The sequence below is a fragment of the Cyrtonyx montezumae genome, unplaced genomic scaffold (genome assembly GCF_038088225.1).
Source record: "Cyrtonyx montezumae isolate F1298 unplaced genomic scaffold, pur_monq_1.0 scaffold_2, whole genome shotgun sequence".
Classification (NCBI taxonomy): Eukaryota; Metazoa; Chordata; class Aves; order Galliformes; family Odontophoridae; genus Cyrtonyx; species Cyrtonyx montezumae.
Genome location: NW_027071936.1, coordinates 21307997 through 21331452, shown reverse-complemented (window position 1 = coordinate 21331452; position 23456 = coordinate 21307997). Strand labels below are relative to the sequence as shown.

Genomic DNA, 23456 nt, shown 5'->3' with positions numbered 1-23456 from the left:
AATGTCATTGCTCCATCAGCACTGCAAATTTTCAAGCTGATATGATTTATGGAATGGGTAACTTAATCCGAATTTGTTCTTGGAAGTGGTAGGCTCTTTTATAAGCATATACACTTATCTAATAAATACAACTTAATGTACTCTTCAATATAGTTCTGTGCTTTATTTCTTTAGAGGTTGAAAAAAAAAAAACACCGTTAGAGAGTAAACTTCAAATTTTACTATAGCTGAATGTATGACCCTGCTGGATTTGGAAATAAATGCACACTGCCCCACAGTTAATAACATGACTCTGCAGTTTCCTTAATTATGCTTTAAATATGGATCTTAACATTTAATTCTGGTTGCCGTTCAATCTTTTCCCTAATCCATGTTAAATGTGTATAAAAACCATCCCACTTTGGTGGTTAAAAGAACTGAAAACTTGTAAGTGGTTTACCATTTAACATTGCTTTTCTTTAATTCCTGTTTTTTCGGTTGGAAGAACTGGCAGGGAAGACAGTACTGGCTTAGAATTAAAGGAAACTTAATTTTCCTGAGAAAGTTGAGGAACTACAGTCCAGGTTAAAGCTTCAATGTTATTCCGCAAGTGAAACCAATTAATTTTCATCCTAGCCAACAACTTCAGAGAAGACTTTCTTCTTCCTTTTATTCTGTAGCCTATGTCACATTTTAAGTCCTTTACATCTTTCTTTATGTGAAGGTAATCTATCTTTTTGTAAAATCAGACTGTAGCAAGTATAATCCTTATGTTTGGTGGATTCTTTCCAACTAATATATATCTTTCATGAAGCCTGTTATTTAAAGTGGGGTACTGAACCCTCCCTGGGAACAAAACAAGCTACTTCACAGGGTGAATACTTCATATGAAAAGACACCAACGATACTTACTGCTATGATGGTATGTCACTGTTCTAAGCTAGTTTGGGTTATACATCTAAATCTTTAAAATTGTCATTTAACCACTGTTTTTTGTGCAATTCATAATAATGAGGAAGTGATTATTTTTACATGTGGTTGGATGTCTTCAATGGTTCTTTAAAGATGAAAAATACAACTATTTTTGATCATTTGCCTCTAACAAATCTGAAGCTCTCAGTGAAGCCAGAACTTGAATGACTTTCAGACTTTGACACTTCAAAGATAACAGGCTGTTATGTCTCTTTTTTTTTTTAATCTTACCCGCAAGACAAGAAATAAATGAGCATTTGTTTACATATAACACATACTAGCTTTAAAGGATTAACTACTTTCATTAGCTACTGCAGTTACTTCCTTTTGTATTTCCTTATTTCTAGAATACGCTGTGTGTGAGAATAAGTAAATGCATAAGCAATATGGAAATTTAACCCGGACAATGGAGCAGTAATATATTAAGTACAAAATGTTGTTTCATCTTTGAATAAAAGTTTTGTTTAAAAAAAAAAAAGCTTCCTGCAACATCTTGTTCCTGCTGTTTACAGTTTGCATAACTACAGATGTGAACACATGGTAACTTATGTTTATCAGCTCAAATATAACATAGTAGGCCAGCACAGGCTATCCAGCTGAAATAATCAGAGCTGGCTGCACGTGGGTACCTTTCACAAATGTGTGTCATGATATGTCAGTGAAAAATACAAATGACAAACAGCAAGGATAGCTAAAGCTCATCAAACCAGCACACAGAAGAATCTAGATCACCAGTTCCCTACATTACTCACTGTTTCTGCCAGTGCCTTTTTTCCCCTCCAGCCTGCTTTTTTTTTCCTTCTCATTTAGGGAAAGAGAGCATTATGCTATTTATTTAACAAGCTGTGGCTGATATTCAATATTAAAAAAAGCTTTTGATAAAGAAAGTTGCAAGAAAACTTGAAACATATCCTCCTCAAAAGAAATGTAACCAAGAGTTCAAAGCAGTAGGTAATTCTTGAAAGGATCTAGTGTTTGTTCAGAAGTCCTGATTCTGCCTTTTGTCCTACTATTTTACAGATGGGGCTGTTGTGTTTTTGTTTTCACATCAACTTCTCTATTACAGTGCAAATGATGAAATACACATACTTCAGATTGTTATTTGCTTACCTTTTTGGATGTCACGTTGCAGCTGTGAGGGCTAAAAAGAGGGAACTGTCTATCCCAAAAGTTTCTCGATTTCCATTCCTCCTGAAAGTGATTTAAAAATGTAGTCATTTTCAGAAGCTTTGGGTTCTCTGACACAGAGTTATTACTTTAACGTCCTGCAATTGTACATAGCCAAGAAACAGACTGTTACAAGTCTCTCCAGGAAGCTGTCAGGACCGACAGGCCCACATAAGTTTCTTTGGCTTGATGCATTTCAAACAGGAAAATAATTGCAGCTCTATAGCTAGTTTTACTGGAAGATTTTGCTTGTAAATACTCTTACAATTTTTGGACATTTTTTTAGATATTAGCATTATAAATTGTGATAGCATGACCCGTAACAGAACCTTTTTCTAGCTTTGTATATGACAAAACTATCCTCATAGAGCATCAAATCAAGGTCACAAGATGTGAAGTAAACACTTCAAACCCAGCAAGTACTAATGCCATACCCATTTTCTACTCCACAGTAGGAAATCTAGTTACTATCACAGTTTAAAATTAAGCAGAGTAAATCTTTCACTTTCAAAGTAATATTTATTTTCTAATTGTGACTTTTTTTTTTTTAGAATCATGTACTACTAGTTTCAGCCCTTTGTACCATTATTTAAATGACTTTTATTGCCAACTATTTGTTAAAGGCATGTGTTTTTCTTAACCTATATATGCACAACTACCATTTGATGGTAATATGAATTCAGCAAATAGACTGAGGCCTGGAGTAATGCTCTTACATTACTAATTCACTGAAGAATGAATTTACACCTAAAATATGCACTCAAGTTCTGAGACACAACTATGTTGCAGCTGTAAATACAGACCGTTATTACTTTAATATTTATTTATGTTATTACTTTAATATAACAGACCGTTATTACTTTAATACTTTAAATGCAGAAATAACTTTATTTCTGCATCTACTTGTCTGTGTAAAATGTAGTGCTGGTTCTTGCTTCATTTTCTGAAGTGGAAAACAACTAAAAGTGTTCTAGTTTGATGGGAAAGGGGATGTTCAAAGAAGTGGAAGATGCCATCCTTTCATCTGCTAAATATGCGTATGATATGTTCGTTACTTCCACATGAAATCAGAAGGTATTGCTAAGTCTTTCACAGACTTCACAGCAACTGCAGGCCCTCTTTCTCTCTAAACAAAATCCCTTTGCTAGAAGATTTAAGACTGTTCAACTCTTCCCTGTGTCCTTCTGCACTATGCAATTTACCTTGCTGTCATCTACACTTCTATTGACATTTGCTGATGAAAGCTTTAGTTCAACATCTAGCATGTTAATATCCTGCAAGTATTTATTTTTATTCCTCTAATGTTTGAAAGGTTGTTTACTATGTCCAATTTTCACTTAAATATTCAGAACATACATTCAAGATCCATTTAGAAAAGGCTGGAAATGTGCCCTATGTTGTACTGAGCTCAGACTAAACAGTGTTCAACCTCAGTTTGTAAGTAAATCAAACTGCACACTTCACTGGATTAAAAACTGGCCTATGCATACATTTTGCAGACAGATCTGCACTTGAGGTTGATTCTAGCCACCTCCAAAAACACTCAAAGTGGGCCATACCATAGCAGCTTGAACACCACATCTTCAGGTAAGGACTCATTTGTACTCCATTAGTTTGTATTTCATGCACAGCAAATAAAGATTCTCAAAGAAAACTGCATATACATACTGCACTATGCAGCAACTTGAGTGGGAGCTGCTTCCACTGCAGTCAGGCTGCAGAGCTTCACACCTTATTACTACACAGCAGTGCAAAAGGAACCAGAGGGATAAAAACTTCTATACCCCTAATGTATTCAGGTTGGCAGATACTACAGCAACAACAGAATATAAACTGAAGCTTTTGTAAATTATTACTTGCTACAATATAGTAGGACAGGAATTATAATATTGAAACACAGAATTGGGATCCTATGTTTCTACAAAGTCAGTATCTACAAAACTTAAGGGGTAAAACAGGCAGAATAACACAAGGGAAAAACACAAGACCCTGAAATTGTAATGCATGCACACAAAAGGAGGCAAAAAAAACAACCCAGAGCAGTTAGATTACTAATTGTACACTCAAAACACTACTTTGCAAGTCCCAGCTCACAGCAGTGTGATGCTAGTTCACATGTATTAAATCAGGTACTGCTGCAAATCAAAAACTATTTTTTTAAACTCACTGCTGTGCACATTAATTTTGAAGTCTCTTGATTCCACAGATGAATTAACTTTATTTTTTAATACTATATCAATAAATGAAGCACATGAAAAAATTCAAGAACTTGAACTTCAATACTTAAGTCTCCAAAGGCCAGCTAAAGCATGTTTTACATACAACCACTCACCTATATCCATCGTAAAATCTCTTCAACGTAATCCAGTATGCAGGATTGACAGTTCTGATGGTAATAAACACTGAAAGAGGCCATTCTTTACAAAGCACTGTTAATCAAGCCACATTCAGCTACTTGGTCAAAAACACTAGTCATTTTGTTAATTGCAAGGCTTCAGGTGACAATCAGCTAGCAGGCTCTGCTGATTGAGATGAAGCTTTTAATGATAGCTTAGGTGATTACCTTCAATTTCTATTTAAAGGCTGCTTAGTCTGCTTAAAAGTACTGATAAAAATTGTCACTGAGGTTGGCATTGTTTCCTGTGGATGAGAATGACACTGGGCAGCAAACAAACTCTGCAACTCAGTCTGCTGCTCTCAAGCTTCCACTCCTGTGGCCTCTCTACAGGTTGAGCCATCAAGCTGCAGCAGAACACAATTCTATTCACTGCTGATGAATGATGTACAGCTCACTCATAACAGCTACTACTTGCCAAAAGAGCACATTGGGAACCATCCCTGTGATTCCCATTCATTCTCCATCCCATTTGTGATTACACAAAGGGAAAGGTTCTGTCTAGCATGGTTAGTCAATAGCAATTTGAAATGACAGTTGGAATATTTATCTGGCATTAGCACTTACATTATCACAATGACACAGTACATCATTGTTACACAACTTCGTGTAAGATTCAATTTCTACTCTCAACTCTGAAAAAGACATGATTTTTCAAATTATGCTAGAGTTGTAGATCTATTTTTGAATGCAATTGGAGATGCCTTAGCTCAGCTGAGCACACAGGTACTTATCTCAGGTCTAAACTTCTTTGTGATTCAGTAACCAGACATCCCTGTGACAGAGTCCCCTGAGAGCCCAAATACAACAGTCAGCCAAAAACCACGGTAGTGCAACACAAAGCATATATCATGGTGACTTTCAATTACATAGTCAAGAATTCACAGTGCTCACATTTTCACAAAAGCACTGTGAAACCTCAGTTGCTTCAAAATAGGACATTTCAAGTCATACAACCTCCTCATGGGAAAGTCAAATTTATATTTTAATCAAGAGATGGGCATTAAAAAAATTCTGTTGCACAGAGATTCTCCGCTTTAACATAAATTCTTCCATCTTCAGAATGGGAAAGAATTAACTACTTAAAAAACAGAAGAGGAAGATGTGACAAGAGAGAAGAGAAACACGACAACAGCTTGCTGATGAGAATTCTCTCTGAAGTGAGAATTCTTGATATAAATCCTGATTTCTCACTTCTCTGAATTTTACTGGGGAGAAATGGTTAGGATGAGCTTGTGGGCTGAATCATGAAACCTACTGAAAGTCAGGCACCTTACTTCAGTTTGCAGAAAAGCTGTGAAGAGCTTACTTTAGCCAATCTGAAAACTTACTGTCATCAGCTGAATAACTTGCTGCATTCCTCAGTTTCCTACTGCATATTTCGGCATTACGCTTTGTGATGATATTAGCAGCTAGGTGACTGTATGGTAAAGCAAAACAGACTGTTCACCCACACTCCTAGAAAGAGATAAAAAAATAAAAAATAAAATAAAATAAAATAAAAAAAGGTTAGTTGTCAGCCAGAGTAGCAAGCTGATGCATTTTGTGGAGCTGCAAAATCACCAGAACCAAATACATAAATGCATACTGGGGGATGGAAGCATTACTGCTCCCTCTCAGGCACCAAAATCTTGACCTAACTGAAATCACACATCAAAGACAGATAAAGCTCAAATCTTCACCTTATCCTCATTAGCTAATCATTCTCTGTGCAGTGTAGTGGCTTTTGTTAGATTTCATTACCACCACTGCAACACAATTAGTCTTCAGTAAAACCCAAATTAACAAAACATGACTGTATATGAATTAGACTTTTTTAATAATTTTTACTTTCATCCTTTTGATCTCCAATGTTGTATTTCATCTATTACTGTAAATCCTTAAGAAAAAAAGTAGCTTAAGAATTGACTAGGCAAAAAAACAGCCAAATTAATTCTGTGTCGCTTCTTAAATCTCAGAAAGAAAATCACTGTCACAAATATTATTTTATGGAAAGTTTTAGTTGCTTTGTACTCTTCTGTGCATCACCTTGCTAATCAAACCTTCCTGCCCAGAGATTATCCATTATAATTTGCCTTGGAATTTCTCTCATAACAATGAATATCCAGGAGCAGTGTTAAGAGAGAAGCACAAGCATTCTTCAAATAGCCTGTCACACTGTACTCAATAAATAACATATACCATAAAGTGCCTACTTATAAACAAGCTTTCATAACCTTAGTATAATCCTACATCTGTAATATTGTCATAGTGTAATCTACTGTGATACTGCCCCTCAATTTGCTCAGAAATGCAGCTTCTGTAGTCATCATTTAAATTACTAAGTCACTAACTAGTTCAATAGGTAACACTAAATATCTTTTTCTATTTACAAGCAAAGAAATCTTTGCATGGGGTAGGAAGGCACGCAGGACAATTTTGGTGACAAAGGAAAACAACTTACCTAAAAACCGAATTTATTGCACACAGTTGAGCAGAATCTAATTTACCAAGGTCCTGTGCAACAACACAGAGCCTGTTCAGCATTTTAACTGAAGGTTATGAATTACAGGAATGCAGTAACATAGCCTTTGGAAATAATCATGAAAGCAAATATTCCTGATACTTTCAAACAATAAAACATCCAGATTATAATGCTCTACATGAGAGAAATTACCTAGCTTGTATTTCCCATTTCACTTTTCCAATTACAAGCTGATTTAATATCATGGTTGCTTAATATTATAAAATATTACTGTAACATGAAAGTGTGCGTATGTAAATATATGATTTCATTTCTTTTAAATACTTCCCAATAGAGAAATATTTTAAGCATTTAATCTCATAATAACAAGAAGAGCTAAAGTTGGTGCACCATGCTCCACCTTCCGTGACTGGTTACCCTCACATACTATTAAGATTAAATACAGTTTGCAAATACAATCAGAAAGTCTCAAGCCAACATTTTCAAAGAAGCCCTCCTCCTGTTTGGAGAGTTAGCTTTTGTAATAACCCCTGTGTGTCTATCTTCTAAAAGTAAAAGTGTTAGGTTCTTTCCATGTGTACCTAAGATTATTCAAATATACCAATGTTACTGTATATGTTGCTAAACTGAAGTTCTTCCTCCTGAAGATCTTCAAATGACAAATGCTTAGAAAGTGTAAATTTAAAACACGACTCAACTTGCAACTACATTCAAATGCCAGAACTCACAGCTTTTTGTTTTACACAACAGAGGCAATCAAAACAAGCAAGATTTAGCAGCAAATGAAATTGCAGCTGAAATATAGTTTGAGGTCTGCCTACAAAATACGCAGAAGTGCTACAAGAGCTCATCATTTCTAAACAATAAAAAGCCTTCATACTTACAACACAATTGTTTTTGTAAAACTCTACCTGGGAAAAAGAACAATTAAAACCAAAACAAAGCGAACAACCCACTCATCTTTCAAATATTTTCTCCCTCTGTCCTACTTAGAAAACAAATAAAATTGCCAGTAAGAGGAAATCTCAACAACTGGCACACCACCTGTCATTTTAAACACCAACACAATCATCTAAAAGTGTTTGCTGCTTGACTCAGTAGCTCAAACTTTAACAATGAAACTAGTCATAAAATCCTGAGGCTCTGTCACATCTGCTCTGTGGTTATTTACCAATGCTGTTTTGCTATAAACTTGATGGAACTTACCTAGAAGAATGAATAGACCCATTAGTAAGAACATATGAAGTTCAATGCTTAACATATATCACTTCCATATCAGAATTAGAGTAAATGTAACAGTATCATTGATGTGTTTCCCTCCTCCATTATATCAGATAAAATAATAATGGTAAGAAGCATAAGAAAAAAGTTAGCTTGAACCTAATGAACTTAAAGATTTAAACAAAAAACCACACAGACATAGGCATTCAACCTAATCACTAATTTGCAAGTCTCATATTTTGTGCCATCTTCTTCTGCATTTTGTAGTGAAGTTGTGAACTCTGGGCTTCTAGAGGCAACAAAAATCCAGTGACAGAAGTGAATCCTCCAAATAAATGAGTTTGCTGATCTAGTTCAACAGCAGACCATTAAAGATGACTACTGTAATTCAAATGTTTTCTCCAGTTTCTAAACACACATCTTGGAACACAAGGTAAGAATCATTCTAAGGCACAATACACAAGCACCCAAACAACCCTACTTATAAAGAATACATTGAAGTGCTTTAATTACCAAAACATTTTATTAAAGTAGACAAAGAATAACTCAAGTGTTCACGAAAAGGTGTACTCATTTTGTTTGACTACTGAACTCAAGGTTGTAAACAGATCACAAATACATGCAGAACAATGCTCAAGATGCTGAAGAAAGTGATTAAATCAGTTGTTTGGGGTTTTTTTTTGCTATTGGTAATTACCATGCCTTAGATAAACAACTGTATGTTCACAGTGGTAACGTGCTATAGGAAAGTGTAAGCTCATGGCATACTTGTGACAAATCACCAGGATTAAGATTCATAATTTAATTTGCAATGTGGAAAATCTGTCTAACATCCCATTTACAGTCAACAGATTTCAACACTCCTTGAAATCTTGTCCTAGAAGGGATGTATGGACGTCTTCTCCACTCAGCTATTTTGAAATGTTATCTCATTTCTCAGTGTTTTAATTAAGACTTCAAAATCTTCAGCACTACACTTCAATTGCCTTTCCTTGTTTGCTAGCATTTGCATGTAATTTTCAAGAGAAAGGAAAACCAGGACTAAACCTCAGAACAACAATTAAACATTCTCAAAATAAATCTCCCATGTAGAGGTAGAGCCTTTCTCCTCCCTGCCCTTCATTGCAGATTTCTGACAAATGCTTCTTTTTAAATGGAAAAAGTGAATGTCTAGTCGGTGCTTATTACACACCGCTTTTGCTTATTTCTCTCTTAAGAAACTGGACATAGTAAAAGAGCTGTTAGACATTTCACCTCAGGACATGGTATTTGATAACCTGTTTACTTTATGAGCTGTCTTTGAAAGACATTTTTCCCTTTCCATAAAAGTGGGCAAAGCTTGGCATTACTTGGAAGTGAATATACAATAGATAACTTTGTTTGGGATTTAGAACCACAGCCTGTTAGGTTTGTGAATATTTGAGTTGAGATGTAAGGTAACATCTATTAAAGTCCTGATTTAAGTGACTTCGGTAGTGAGGCATATTAATTTCAGCCATTCCACTTAAATCTTGATTTTTAAATAAAGCAGCTAACTGTGAAAGTGCCAGCACTAACTACAGTTCTGCAGTTTTATCCACTTTCCTGAAACTACAGAGTCCATTTTTTAAAAGCTCACTTTAAAATGCCTCTCTGAAATCATTTAAAATAATTTGCCAAATTAATTAGATGAGATAACTACAGCTTAAGTTTAGCAGCACTACACAACATGAGAACAGAACATATTAGAAATAGTGAAGCATACACATCAATGTATTTTTATACTTGTTCACGTGATCATGAAACAATAAAATCAAAGAAACATTTTAAAAAGTAATATCTTAAGAATCTTGTCACTCCCCCCCTCTAAGTTTGGATGTTAATTGGGTAAGAGAAGTTAAATGCAATCTACTACTTGCTCAGCTGGCTGACTTAACGAAGGGCTATGAACCATGAAGTGAAACTGAGTGAATCCTGGAATTTTATTACACGCAGCACCTAGGAAAGAAAAAACATATAATTTGATAAATTTGGGATTAGTGTATTTATTAGAGTACTTTATCATCTAAACACCCAATTACTAATTCTTCTACAATGCTGTAATTATTCTTTTACAATCTGTTTAACCCAAGACATCTTGAAAGTATTTATTTTAAGTAAAAGCACTGTGCTACTGACTGTTGTATAATACAACTCAAAACAGTACCATAAGTTTGGAAAAAAAATATATCTATCTTTCAATCCTGATTAACTTAATGAGTTCTTCCAACTCTAATCTCTTAAACACAGAGCTATGAGAAATAAAAGATCAAAGAATAGCAATAAGCAGTCTAACTAAATAAGTCGTGTTGATTAGCAAATTATATTTGCTACTGATCTGAGAGTTTGCTAATGAGACGCCTGGCACAATAACTGATCTTGGATTGCTTTGAAGCTATGCTTAACAACCACAATCTCCCTGGCTTATTCCATATTTTTTAAAAACATTTAAATTAATCTTACACAATCCAGGAGAACACATGAAGGTTGTAAATATTTTTTGATTTTTCTAAGTCTTACATAAATTTTGTAAACATCTGAAATATTTTAATTTCTCCTCTGCATTCTGATATCTTAATTTCACACTAGGACAGCTGCCTGATAACCAGCATTGGATATTATGAATGGCCATACCACTGCAGTATTTAATGAATAATTAATGACTGCTGTTTTCAAGTCCACCATAAATATTGCATATCTGTGATCTAGTCAAGGTCAGCAAAATTGGGCTGTTGAACAAGATACATACCATAACTTCCAGTTGTATTGGCACATATAACAGCACCGAAGAACTTTGGAACATACTTCCGAATCCTGGAAATAACTTTCTGACAGGCTACTGTTGGGTCTGTTCCCATCCTCATATACTCCACTGCTTGATAACTAAAACAAACAAGTAAGAAAAGCAAAGTAAAAACATCCCCACATCCAGACAGTGAGCTAAACTCAGCTTAGATATTAATTTCAGAGATTTAGATTCCTTTGCATTACAGAAACAAACTTCAAATTAGCATTTATTATTCAATATAATGTGTTATTAGAAACAGTACTAAAAGGGATTTCAAGATGTCATTTATGCCATCTGATATTCTAAGGCAAGACCAAACCTGTGGCAACCTGATCATTTGCAGTAGAGTCTAAGCCACAGATCAGTTTAACAACTGCAAAGTAGTCAAAGAGTTACTGGCATTTATGTTTCATTGTATGACTAAGTTTCACATGAGAAATTATTACTAGTTTTCAAAATGACTTATCTGAAGGTATTCTCATTTGTTTGAAAAAAAAACAACAACACATAACTATAAAATGACCTCTGAAATTACACTCTGCCTTTCATTTATTTCAGTAATCATTAAAAACAGTTTTCAGGAGATGCAAGCTTCAGAAAAACTCAAAATTGACAAAACATTTCTTCTGTAAATATGACAGTATGATGTTTAGACCAAAACTCCAAACTACCTTCAAAATTTCTGTAACATAAAATTAAAAATAATAAATCTTACTCTAAAATAATCAAAATGAATTTCCTTAGTATCACTCAACAAATGACACAAAGTCTGAGACAGATGACTTGCATTTCTAAGATGCCAGAGGCAAAGCCAAGCAACAATCCAACCTTATATTGTTGTTTACTTTCAGAAGCAGAAGATTAAATGACAATGCATAATTTACTCAAAAGCAAACAACACTAAATTGTCTTGATGAAAAAATACATAAATAAATACCTCAACTTGTTACACTAACAAACACTCACTACAGGGAGCATCAACTATTCATGTTATTGAAGTGCCTCTGAAGGAAACTTTCCTTGCATTCTCAGACTCCCTATTACCCTTAATTTTTAAGAAATTTAGAAATCAGAAAGTTATAGTTAGATAACTATCTAAATACAAACCTATACTTCACAGGAGTATGTTCAATAATCAAAATAAAGTAAGATGCTGTCCTCTTAAAAAGAAGCAGTTAAAACTATTAGAAATTTTGCCCTTGATTTGACACCTCCTGGTTTTCTGATGGATCAGTTCTATCCTTTTGAGAATATATCTTCATTTTTATTCAGGGATATTTAAATATCATGAAATTGAGAAAGTTCTGATTTACAAGGAACCTGCAATTGTCTATTCTGAGTTCTCTAAAACCAACTGAAGTAAACCAGAAATGTTTCAAGCATTACAAACACTTTTCAGGCTGCTAAGGAGTAATGCACTTTGTTACTGATTAATCTCATAGTGGAATCCAACTCATAACTAGTACCAGTATCTGATTCCTTAAAATAATTCAAAGTCGTGAATGATTTTGCCTTTTACTTTAAGACTGTCCTGGAACAGCTTCACTCATTCAGGACTGTAACTTTTAAAATACACATCTGCCAGTAGGCATCCATAACTGCCAGAGTTTCAACTGCCAGAGTTTCAGGAGTATTTCAGTAATGTGAAGGCCACTGCTTTAGATTCCATCAAGCATCAGTGCTCATTATGTTCATTATAGGCTTCCATAAAGCTTTCCTTTTGAGACTGGCCCACTAGAATGACTGTCAAGACTCTGTGATGAAAACAACCATATTTTACAGTTCAAGCAACCACAATGACAGCACTAAGCCATCTCTTCCAGTTTCAAATTAGATATCAATTAGATAATACTGTTACAGAGACATCCCCTCACATTCCTCAGTAATTTGAGAATTGCTCATCATATTTTCTACAGTTTACAAGACTTATTTCCCCCACAGCAGAATACCTTGGAGCAGAAAGCTCATCAGTTCCATTAAAGAACACACAGGTTGGTAGTACACTCATTACTGCAGTCTGTTTGCTCTCAGCTAGGCAGTATCTAAGTGTTAAGTTGTAAAGATGACATCTTGCTACTTGTTCTTCCCCCTTATATTCCTTTTACTCCCACTTCAAGAAGTCATACAGTCTTTCAATCAATTACTCAATTTGCTGAGCTTATGTTTTGCTTCTGGAAGCTAGCAAAGTCCGCCCTAAGGTCAAACCTGGGTAAGAAGCGCATCATGGTGTCACCATCCCCAGTGGCTGCAGCTCCTCCTGCTGTACTATCAGCATAGGATCCTGCTCCGGCTATTGGAGAGTCTCCTACACGGCTGCAGTGAACAATGAAGAAAATGTATTCTACAAAAGAAAACTGAAATTTACTAATGCCAGTGAGATTATACTGATGTAATAGCTCTTGGCCTGATAGCAGCAAGTTCTTATGACTTGGGTACACATTTAACTTTGTCAACTTTATCACCTCCAGCTGAGTTAGTGTTAAACTCAAAGGAGAACAGAACAGGTAAAGAGGTGACTTTACTGCAGTCAGAAGTCTTGTCATAAAAACCAGCAACAAAAGTGATCTGTGATAACTTGACTGACCCGAGGCTGTTCCCCAGTACTTGGATTTAAGGGAGTGTCCTGCAATAACTCAGGTGAATTTGATATTGTCGCTCTCTAAAATATATACTGGAAATAAAACAACAAAAAAAGTTTTCTTTGCAAAATTAGAGATACTAACCCTGGAATTTTGTGAACGCCACCATTAGTAGATGTCCCTGAAGCAACGATTCCACTCTTGCCAATTACAACCATACCTAAAATTTCCAACAGGTATATGAAATATACTCAGACACACTTCAGACAGATTTGTTAAATGGTCGCTATAGGTATCATCAAATAGAACCACGATATACAGACTTTTAAAGTTACTGATACGCAGAAATACAGAAAAATTGTACTCTTCAAGAAGTTATTTGTAAAAACTCATTTGTAAACTTTATGGATGTGTTACACAAGCCCTAAGAGCAATCTAAAACAGTTAACCAAACTTCTGCTCAGAGCTGCACATTACTGCTGTCCGAGCAGCCACTTTCCCTGGTATGAACCTATGTTTCTTGATAGAGAACCAGGACCCAGTGTCACCATATTGTGCACAAGTACCACCAATTTAAAACCAATAAAGGTTTTAAATTCTTTAAATTGTGCTTGATGGAGAAGAAAAAAGTCAGAGGATGAGCTTAGATTCGACAGAAGGCTAAATACAGCCTACCAAAGAAACAAGAACTACACAGCAGGCAGTTAAATGAATGGATTAGCCTACTTGCTAATTCTCTGCTGATGAAGAAGCCATCGGTGCATATTATAGAAGTTTATATCAACACTTAGAATAAGTTTTGGAGTCAGCTGCTTTTCCATAAGGCAAGACTTAACCTCCTTAAGAGAGGTCAAAAATAGCTGTTCACTACAAAGACAAACCTAGAAGCAGAATCCAAACAGTTGAATTTTGTTTTCATGAGACAGCATTTCCTTTTCATAGAAATGTTCTCCTGTCAGTAAAATCTAAAAGAGGCACTGAGTCTAAGGCAAGCATTAGCATCTGCAAACAGACCAGAGGGGCATCAGTTCCCAACAACTTCCTAAATGCATCTTGAAAGAAGACGCTTCTCAAAATGTGTTCATTAGAAGATATTATATATAGAGAACAACGGCTCAAGAGAGGTTGAAATACAAGTACAATCAACATTTAGTATAAAACAGCTTAGGGCTGCTTAATGACAGAAATACAATTCAGGACACGATATAACATATTCCCATTTCATCTTGACACTCCACAATCTGAGTTTTTGAAAGCATACTGAAGAGCGCACACTAGTAAGTAATGCTGCCTACCACCCTGAGAATCTGACAAGTTGCTCAACTTTTGTACAACACTGATTTGTTATTAGTAGGGTAGACTAGAAGTGAATAACTAAAATTCAGACTTGAAACAAGTTGTTAACCCTCAGCAAGCAGAAAGTTCCAAATTGCAAAGCTGAGAAAAAAATCCAAGTTAAAGCAAGAAGTACAGGGTTTAAGACTACAAAGTATGAAGATTTGAAAGACATGAGTGTGTAACTGCTTATCTCTATTTCACTCCCTCAACAGCTGCTGCCTTCGTCAGGCTTGCTCATTAATCAGCTGATAGGCTGGTTATTAACAATTAACAGTCCTCAGTCAGTAAACTCTTAGAATTCTTTAGGACAACTACTGGTAGCCCATTTTAAGGATAGCAGTTTCTGTAGAAATGCATTGATTTAGCCACAAGCCAAAACAGAAGAAAAATGCAAGTATGCTTTATGTTCTAAGTTTAAGAACAATTTGACGAACTCTGCCTTTGGCAACAAGTCTAACTTTTTACTCATTTGTCCCACTTCTGCAAAGCTTTTCAAGTTGATCTGACAGCTACATGGAAGACATGACCTAACTTACCTACAGACAAGATGAAAACCAAGTATTTTTAACCTTGATCAGTTTCCTAAGCATATATACTTGCCCAATCAGTTGTGCTATGATATCTGAGGGGGAAGCAGTAGGGTAATAACAAGTAAGAGATGACAGAAGATGAAGGAAGCAACTGTGCAGCCGGTGCACTGGAAAAATATATCATACACTTAGGAACTTGATCCTAACAAATAAATAACACAGTCTTGAAATCACTATAAATAGGAACAAATGAAATAAGATTTTTATATTAAATATTTTGCTTTAAACACCGCATGAGTTAATGAACAGAGGAATGAGGAAAAAAATAGAGTTACCAAAAAGTTGTTACCAATAGTATCGTGGTTACGAATGTTTCTTTGTGAAATGGTCCCTTCTTCACATGAAGATTTTTCAAGACGCTTATATGGTCCACAGGATTTTGAAGAATCTGGTACCACATTCTGTAATTATATGAATGAATAATAAATTATGCTTCATTACACTCACTATTTATACACTACTGCACATTATGTGCCTGATAGGTAAAGTTTGCAGCTGTTCTAATATCCTGAACTTGGTTTGCTTAGAGAATGAAGACTTACTTCTGGTATTACACGGTAAAAAGGTTTTTCTAATTGTTGATGAAATCAGATATTCTCTTTTACTTAACTGACTGGTCAAAAAAAGTTCATTCTTCAGCAAAATGAAGAAAATTCTTCAGTTTTTCTTTCCTTTTAAATGATAACTTGAGTTTACTTCAGTGATGTAAAGATATCGCATCAAGTCAGTTGTTAAAGATACTTTCACAATTGAAAATGGGAATATGTACTGGTTCAACAGGGCTCAGCAATGCAGCATTTTAGATGCAAGAAACAATGAAGACACTACACAGATGTACAAACCTGCAACAGCTATATCAAAACAAAACAAACCCACAACAGGCAAGTTTAACACAGACAGCTGCACTGATCTGATGTGTCCATAGTTCTGCATAAAGCCTTTGTATTTATGGAGGCTAACTGCTATTGCAAGATTTCATTACAGGAATTTATACATGCTTCAGAAATTACTCTTACTGCTTTGTTTAGATGAGAAGTTCAGCCCAAATTTAGAGCTTAAAAGAAAAAAATCCCATACCAAAACCCAATTACTGCAAGCAAGGTCAAAACTGTAAGATTTAAGAAGTAGGAGCTAATCATATACTCCTCCCAAGTCTACCAAGAGTTTGACTACTCTATGTTTGCTCTGTATTATTATGAGGAACAGATATTTTCCACATGTACAAAGCAAAACTTCAATGTAAGCTGAAAGGAAGAGGTAATGTTGCAGTACTGACTGCCTAATACTGCCCCTTAACCACAATGGCACCATACCTTCCAGTAGTTTGGCTGACAGCTTTGATTAAGCCACTCTGAATACACTGAAAGAGATTTTTGGGTAGTTAAATCTTCATATGGAAATCCCATGCGTACGGCAAACAAGGAAGCTTTAGAAACAAACAAAAAAACAACAACATTGATTTATTCATGCTGTTATATATTTTAAAATACATTCAAGTAATGTTAACTAGTATTCAGGAAATTCTACATCCTCAATAGCGATGATAAACGTTTACTTGAAGAGCAATTCCAGCCATTATAGTGATGCACAAGTGCAATAACAAATTCCCCTTTCACCAGTGAGATCAAGTTGCTCCAATTCACTATGACTACACTACCATGTAAGCTTTACCAATGAGACAAAATTTCAACCCCATTACAATTACCTGGACCCAAATGATCTCGAACATGAGTAGCCTGGGCTGTATTTTTTTACTTTTTATTTGTCAAACAAACTGTACTTTCATTGTTAGCTGTAGACACCTTTGATATTGCTAGATGCAGATGCATCAACAGTTTGTATTATCAATGCTTGATAATCAATGTCACTATAAAGCAAAGCTGAACAAGCTCCTCCAGTTCAAGTATCTTAAAAAGCCTTCCATTACTCCTGGACAGCTTTTTAGTGTTTGTCTTAAATTCAGACGCAGTCAAAGCTTCTTTACACATAGAATCACAGAAAAATGACAACAACTTACAAAACACACTGATGTTCCCAACTCTAGAAAGAATATTTAAAAACAACAACAACAACAAAAGAAACAACTGTGCTTGTGCATGTTTGTCAGTCATCCTTTCATGACTTTTGAAGCCCTGTTTCTATTCCAGGAAACCGAGTTGTTAATTTTTTGCTGTCTGAACTTTCTCACTTGGATATTGGTCTAAGCACTGCCTGAGCAAAAGAAGAGAAGGTCAGCCTCACTGTGATTATGAAACTCTCCAATCTATTTGAGACAGTACTGAAAATTTCCCAGCAGACAATAAACAAAACAATGTTGTTCCTCACTTGTAATTATCCTGCACTGAGCGTACTTCACCAGACTCAGTTTTATGTTGGTATAAATCAATATAAGAGCCTCATCCACATGATTTCATTATGCAAACACTTATCTTTCAAAACTGGAAAATATATTTTAAACCAGTATTTAATTCTTCATATTTTATCCTTCACCTTTCTCCTCTTCTCTGTTTATTCTATAGTCACTAATTAAAAGTACTCCAATACTTGCCTGTGATGGGGAAATTGAGCTTTTTGAACATTTCTTCCTCCTTTTTACCACCTGACTGATTTATTTCTCAACATCATCCTTTAAATCTCTTACAAAAGCCACTTGTAACCTAAATGGCCAAGTGCTTGAATTAAATAGTATCTGGAAATCCATCTACTTTTTTTTCAGATCTTCTGTCAAAACAGTCATCACCACCTCTATTGCCATACTTTACTCCTCTGTAGAGTAATAGAAAAATTTGGGTTGCACTAATTTCTCTATCATTCTGTACACATTAACATCTTCAAGAATCTTGTCTCTTATCAGCTTCAAAGCAGTTGATTCATTTTTAATGCTCAAACATCTCTTCTTTTAAAGTCCCAACTTGTCTACAGATTTCTTTTGGAGCAGCTCCATACCTTTTAAAAATCCTCAATAATAAGCTAAGAAACCTTTTTTTTAACTATTCAATACCTTCCTGCAACACATCTATTTTGAAACTAGTGTTATCCTAAAAGCAGCAGCTTGTTTTTTACAACCTAACCTATTCCTCAAACTTGCAATTTTATGCTTTTGTAATGACTGGGAAGACACCTTCTAAAGTGATTTTCTACATTCAGACATTCACCAATGTTTTTAAACCATGAAATATAGTATTTGTGCCCAATGTACACTGAAATAGTAATAGGCCACTTTAGCATCTTATTTTTGTCATTCTTCATTCAAAGTTACTCCACGATGTTAAATGAAATTTTTGCAGCTAGAAGCTTCAGCTCCTATAGCATGCTGTAGCAAGCCATTTCATTTTTTTGTTTGTTTCTGTTATCAGTGCTATTAGCTAAGCCTTGGGATTAGAAGTTAACAATAGGAGTTAAATTGCTAAAAAACCATAAAGCTGTATTTTTCTTTTCACATGGAAACAATGGAATAAAATCTAATTCATACACATGTAATAATAAATGCTTTAGAGCTATTTGACAAGATTTGTTTGATAATCCTAATCCCTCCACTTAAGATTAACAAATGACAATTTTACAAAATAAAGAGGTTAAGACTCAGAAATAGCAAAATAAATAATTACCTGACTCTCCCACTAATAATGTATGCTTAGTGTGCTCAATGACCTTTCGTGCTACACCGATTGCATTTTTCACATGTCTGAGATCTGCAACTGCCCCAACTTCCATAGTGTTGCTGGAAGCAAGACATATTTAGAACTTATTATTGGGAAAAAAAATGTAGCATAATTCATATTCAGTAAAATCTGTCCTCCCACAAACCATAAAATCTATTGCTTTAATTGTCCTGTGCCCTGAGCTAGTAGGGAAAAAATTCTCACATACATTGATACATCATAACCTTGCATAGGTTCAGGGATGTTGCCCGAGTAAGTTACTCTACCTAGAATAATATTTTCAATAGAGTAACTACTTTGTTAAACAAACTGATAACCAAACCAAACACCAGCTATTACTTTCTCAGCAGGACAGCCTGAAAGAATAAACAAAGTACAGAAGACAATGGCTACAGAAGTTAAACATACACAGGATAAATCTAAAAGGAAAGCTTTATGATGCTACAAACTCTTTCTTTTGCAACTATCAATCAAGAGCTGGATTACCCAACAAAGTGCAAAAATTTGGTAATAGACACACTTCATTGTCCTTCTACCATGTAGAAAAAAACTTGCCCATAGTTAGCTCTAAGCCAACAAGAGCTCTGCGACAAATTTTACATTAAAGCATGTTAAAAATTACAAAGAACTTTTTTTCCTTTCTCCACAGTTACCTTACCCATCCATAATCATTGCATCCAGAGTTGTTTCTCCACTTTCATCTGGGCTTCCTCCATACCCCACGCTCCCATCACACTGGTCAATCTCACATTGACCACAGCCTTTCTCAACAGCATCCAGCTCAGAACCACCCAACTGTAACGTTCTCCATGCTGTAATCAACACAAATAAATCCGTGTCACCAATTAAAATAGTCTCCATTACTCCTTTAAGACTATTTTATAGATGGAAACAATGAAAAGGCACTGTATATGTGGATTTAAAAGAAAACAAACAAGAAAAACCTCACAGCGCTATTATATATGTTAAACAAAAGCAATATATAAACATATTCAAGAGAAAGTAAATTATTAATTTTCTAAACACTGTTTGTTCTTTTTCCTTTAAATATCTAATCAGTGTTTCTGACTGAGAAATAAAGCTTTGTTTCCTGACTGTGAATGTATTACTATGCACTATTTAATTACAATTTATTATTTATTACTTTATCATTTAATAATTATTATTTAATATTATTTATGCATTATTTAATAATGATGTCAACTTCTGTATATTAAATAACCTCCTATACTGAGGGCCAACAAACTCTGTATCAGTGTCTATTTAAAGCTTTCTGTGGGCAGTCAGAAAAACTTTCACCAGAGCAAAACAGCAGAATAGAAAGGTCTAATAATTTAAAACAGGGATCTAAAAGCTCATCAGTAACCACATAAGTACAAACAAATGTCAGTGTACGCTTTCTCCGTTCAACTCTTAGTCTTCTATTCTTTTTTTCTTCTATTTCTTTTCTGTTCACTGCACTATTTTGTAAGACATCACAGATATGCCAACTGTACGTGACTTAAATAATTTGGGCCTGTAGGTTCAACACGCGTGCAGCATTTCACAAGGTTGGACCTCAGGCAATATTTCTAGGATGCCTGAGCATGCTGCCACTGATGGTTGCAATCCTGCTTCCTCCTCCTGCTGGCACTCCACTACCTGCCAGATGGAGCACAGCAAAAGCAGAAGCACACAGCTCAGCTCCTTGTGGCAGCAGTAAAGTTACTCAGTCACAGCCACCTCCAGAAGTCACATCCTCACCAACACTGAACGCAGCTGCATGAAAACTGACCAAGGAAATAGTGCCAAGTTAAAACAGAAAACATAGCAGGCAACTTATGTTTGTCTTTATTATCATAACATATGCTTGTCTTTATTATCAACTTGAGCGTGGGGGAGCACTGCTCCAATTCACATTAATCATTTCTATTGCTCTGAGCAGCCTTAACAGGCTTTCCAAACCTCCAAACAAGGGCCTTGCAGTTCTCAAGTCAGTACTGTGAATGACACTAGGCTTCACGGGTAACTGCGACTTCCCTAGTGAGTTGTTCACAACTCAACTATGTCAGAAGAGCCTATAAGCCCCTTTCAATCAGTACGTGCATTTAATTTATGCTTTCCTAGGCAAACCTGCTTGGAGCATTAATAGGAGCGAGCCCAGCCCCACACCACAGCCCTTTAAAGAGACCCGTCCTGGCCCACGGCCTCCATCAGCTCGCAAAACCCCCCCCACCCCGATGCCAGCAAAACGAACTCCCAGCAACCGGCACCACCCCGCCCCTCTCCGCCGGGACACCTGTCTCTGTGGCTTTCCTAAACGCCCAAGTGTTGATGACAACGGGCAGCGAGGCCGAAGTCGCCCCACAACGACCCGCCAGCTGCAGCGCGATCAGCACAACGCGCACAGCCCCCGCGACCGCCGCCATCACCGCGCTCCGCCCCGCGGCGCCTTCGCGACGAGGGGGAGGGGGCTGGTGCGCATGCGTGCGGGGCCAGGCGGTGTCAGCCCGCCGCTGCTGTAGGCCGTCCTGGTTAGGGGTGGGCTGCTGCAGTCCCCGAAATGTCCTCTGGCGTTGCCCTAGCATTGCCCTAGCGATCTGAGGGATCTTAGCTGATAAGAGGGATGCACCGTTGCTTTCAGGGCTGAACGGCGTCGCTCAGCAGCAGCAGCCGGCTCTGAGCAGTGTTAAAAAGCGTGGTTTCTGCTCCCAGCAGAGGAAGTGGGAGATAAAGCACGCTACCGAAAATAAAATAAGAAGAATAAAAATTGAGCCCAGTGTCCCCAGTACTTTGCGATAGGTAAAACTCGTTGTATCTTCCCAGTGTTTTCCAGAGCTTACAGGCAGGAGGGAGACTGATTTTTTTTTACCCGGTCTGATAGAGATGGGATAAGGAGGAATGGCATTAAACTAAAAAAAGGGAGGTTTAGATTAGATGTTAGGAAGAAATTTTTTACTCAGAGGGTAATGAGGTGCTGGCACAGGCTGCCTGGAGAGGTTATGGATGCCTCATCCCCGGAGACACCCAGAGCCAGGCTGGGTGTGCCCTGGACAGCCTGGTCTGGTTGGGGGCACCCACCCACAGCAGGGGTTGGAACTAGGTGGTCTTTAGGGATCCTCCAACCTAATCTATTCTAGATGATTCTACGATACTCGGTTAACACTTTACCAGCACTGTAGCAAATCTTGTATTTGAAGTAAGGAGATAAGTGGATCTCATGTGCCTGTCAAGATCAATACTGCAGGCATGCATAAATTGTAAGTGTGCCCGAGCTCGTTGAGAAAGCCTGAAGCAGTATTATTTTTATTGCGCCAAAATGATCCACAACCCTTTGTAATTAAATGGTAGTCACAGAACAAATGTACTATCCTTTACTACAGAAGTCAGAAAATAATAAAATACAGTTACACTATTGAGTTTGAGTTTAGTAATAACAGTCTTGGTTTCTGCCAGTTCCCTACAGTAAAATGCAGGTAGAGAAAACTCTACTCAGGTAAACCACGTTAGCTGATTTATTTCTGATATTACTATTCTGATCTCTCTATTTCTGTCACATATTTCTTCATAAAACAATTAGGGAAGAGAAAAGGGCCAAAATAAAACTCTGAGTTAATGTTAGCTGAAGGAAAACGACAAGATTTTCAGCAAAGTAATTTGAGTAATAAGTGAAGAGGAAAATATAATCAAACCTGCTCTTTAAGTTGAAACATTCATGATATTTTTCAAATATTTTCTTTTAACCAGATAAAATGGACCATTATGAAATAATAAAACCCAGCCACTGGGCCAGCCACAATCCTTTCTTGCTGACATTTGCAGTGTCATTCAAATAGAAGTATTGCCTGTGTTGGATGCATCTACAAACTGAGGCTTACAAAGCTATGAAGAAAATACATTGTAGGACTTCAAACAGCACAACAATATGCTTCAAGTCTTGTATAAAAACTTGGTTGTATTTCTGTGATATTCTAACTTACATTCAAAAGCAATTGATTTCCTGGTAGGAATAAATGCAATAATGAATTCATATTCTAATGTATACAATGTTATTTGAAAGCATACATTTTTGTACTAAACGTGAAGAAAAGTCACAAAGCAAATATTGCTTTGTGTAAGATTCTCTGTAAAATTATCAGCTGGGTTGATAGTATTATTCTAGTTTTATATGTTAAATTGTAAGGGTAATTAGACCATTATGTGTCAAACTCTGCAAGTCAATTCTGCCCCATCTATCTGGATGCTTGATGTGCCCTCTGTCTCTGATACAAAGTATTTAAAAACTGGTCTTTGAATTTAAAAAT

The 23456-nt window shown here is 36.2% G+C and overlaps 1 protein-coding gene across 1 annotated transcript; it reads right to left on the bottom strand.

Moving 5' to 3' along the window:
- Positions 1–9623: 9623 nt before the first annotated feature.
- On the bottom strand, positions 9624–21589 carry AGA (aspartylglucosaminidase). The gene is made up of 9 exons (XM_065736570.1): positions 21452–21589; positions 19832–19985; positions 19120–19232; positions 16825–16937; positions 15801–15912; positions 13728–13803; positions 13210–13317; positions 10966–11099; positions 9624–10175 (listed from the first exon to the last, which is right to left on the bottom strand). Exons 1-9 carry the CDS (start codon positions 21579–21581, stop codon positions 10075–10077), a joined length of 1041 nt encoding a protein of 346 aa, XP_065592642.1. The 5' UTR covers positions 21582–21589; the 3' UTR covers positions 9624–10074.
- Between the last annotated feature and the right edge of the window lie 1867 nt (positions 21590–23456).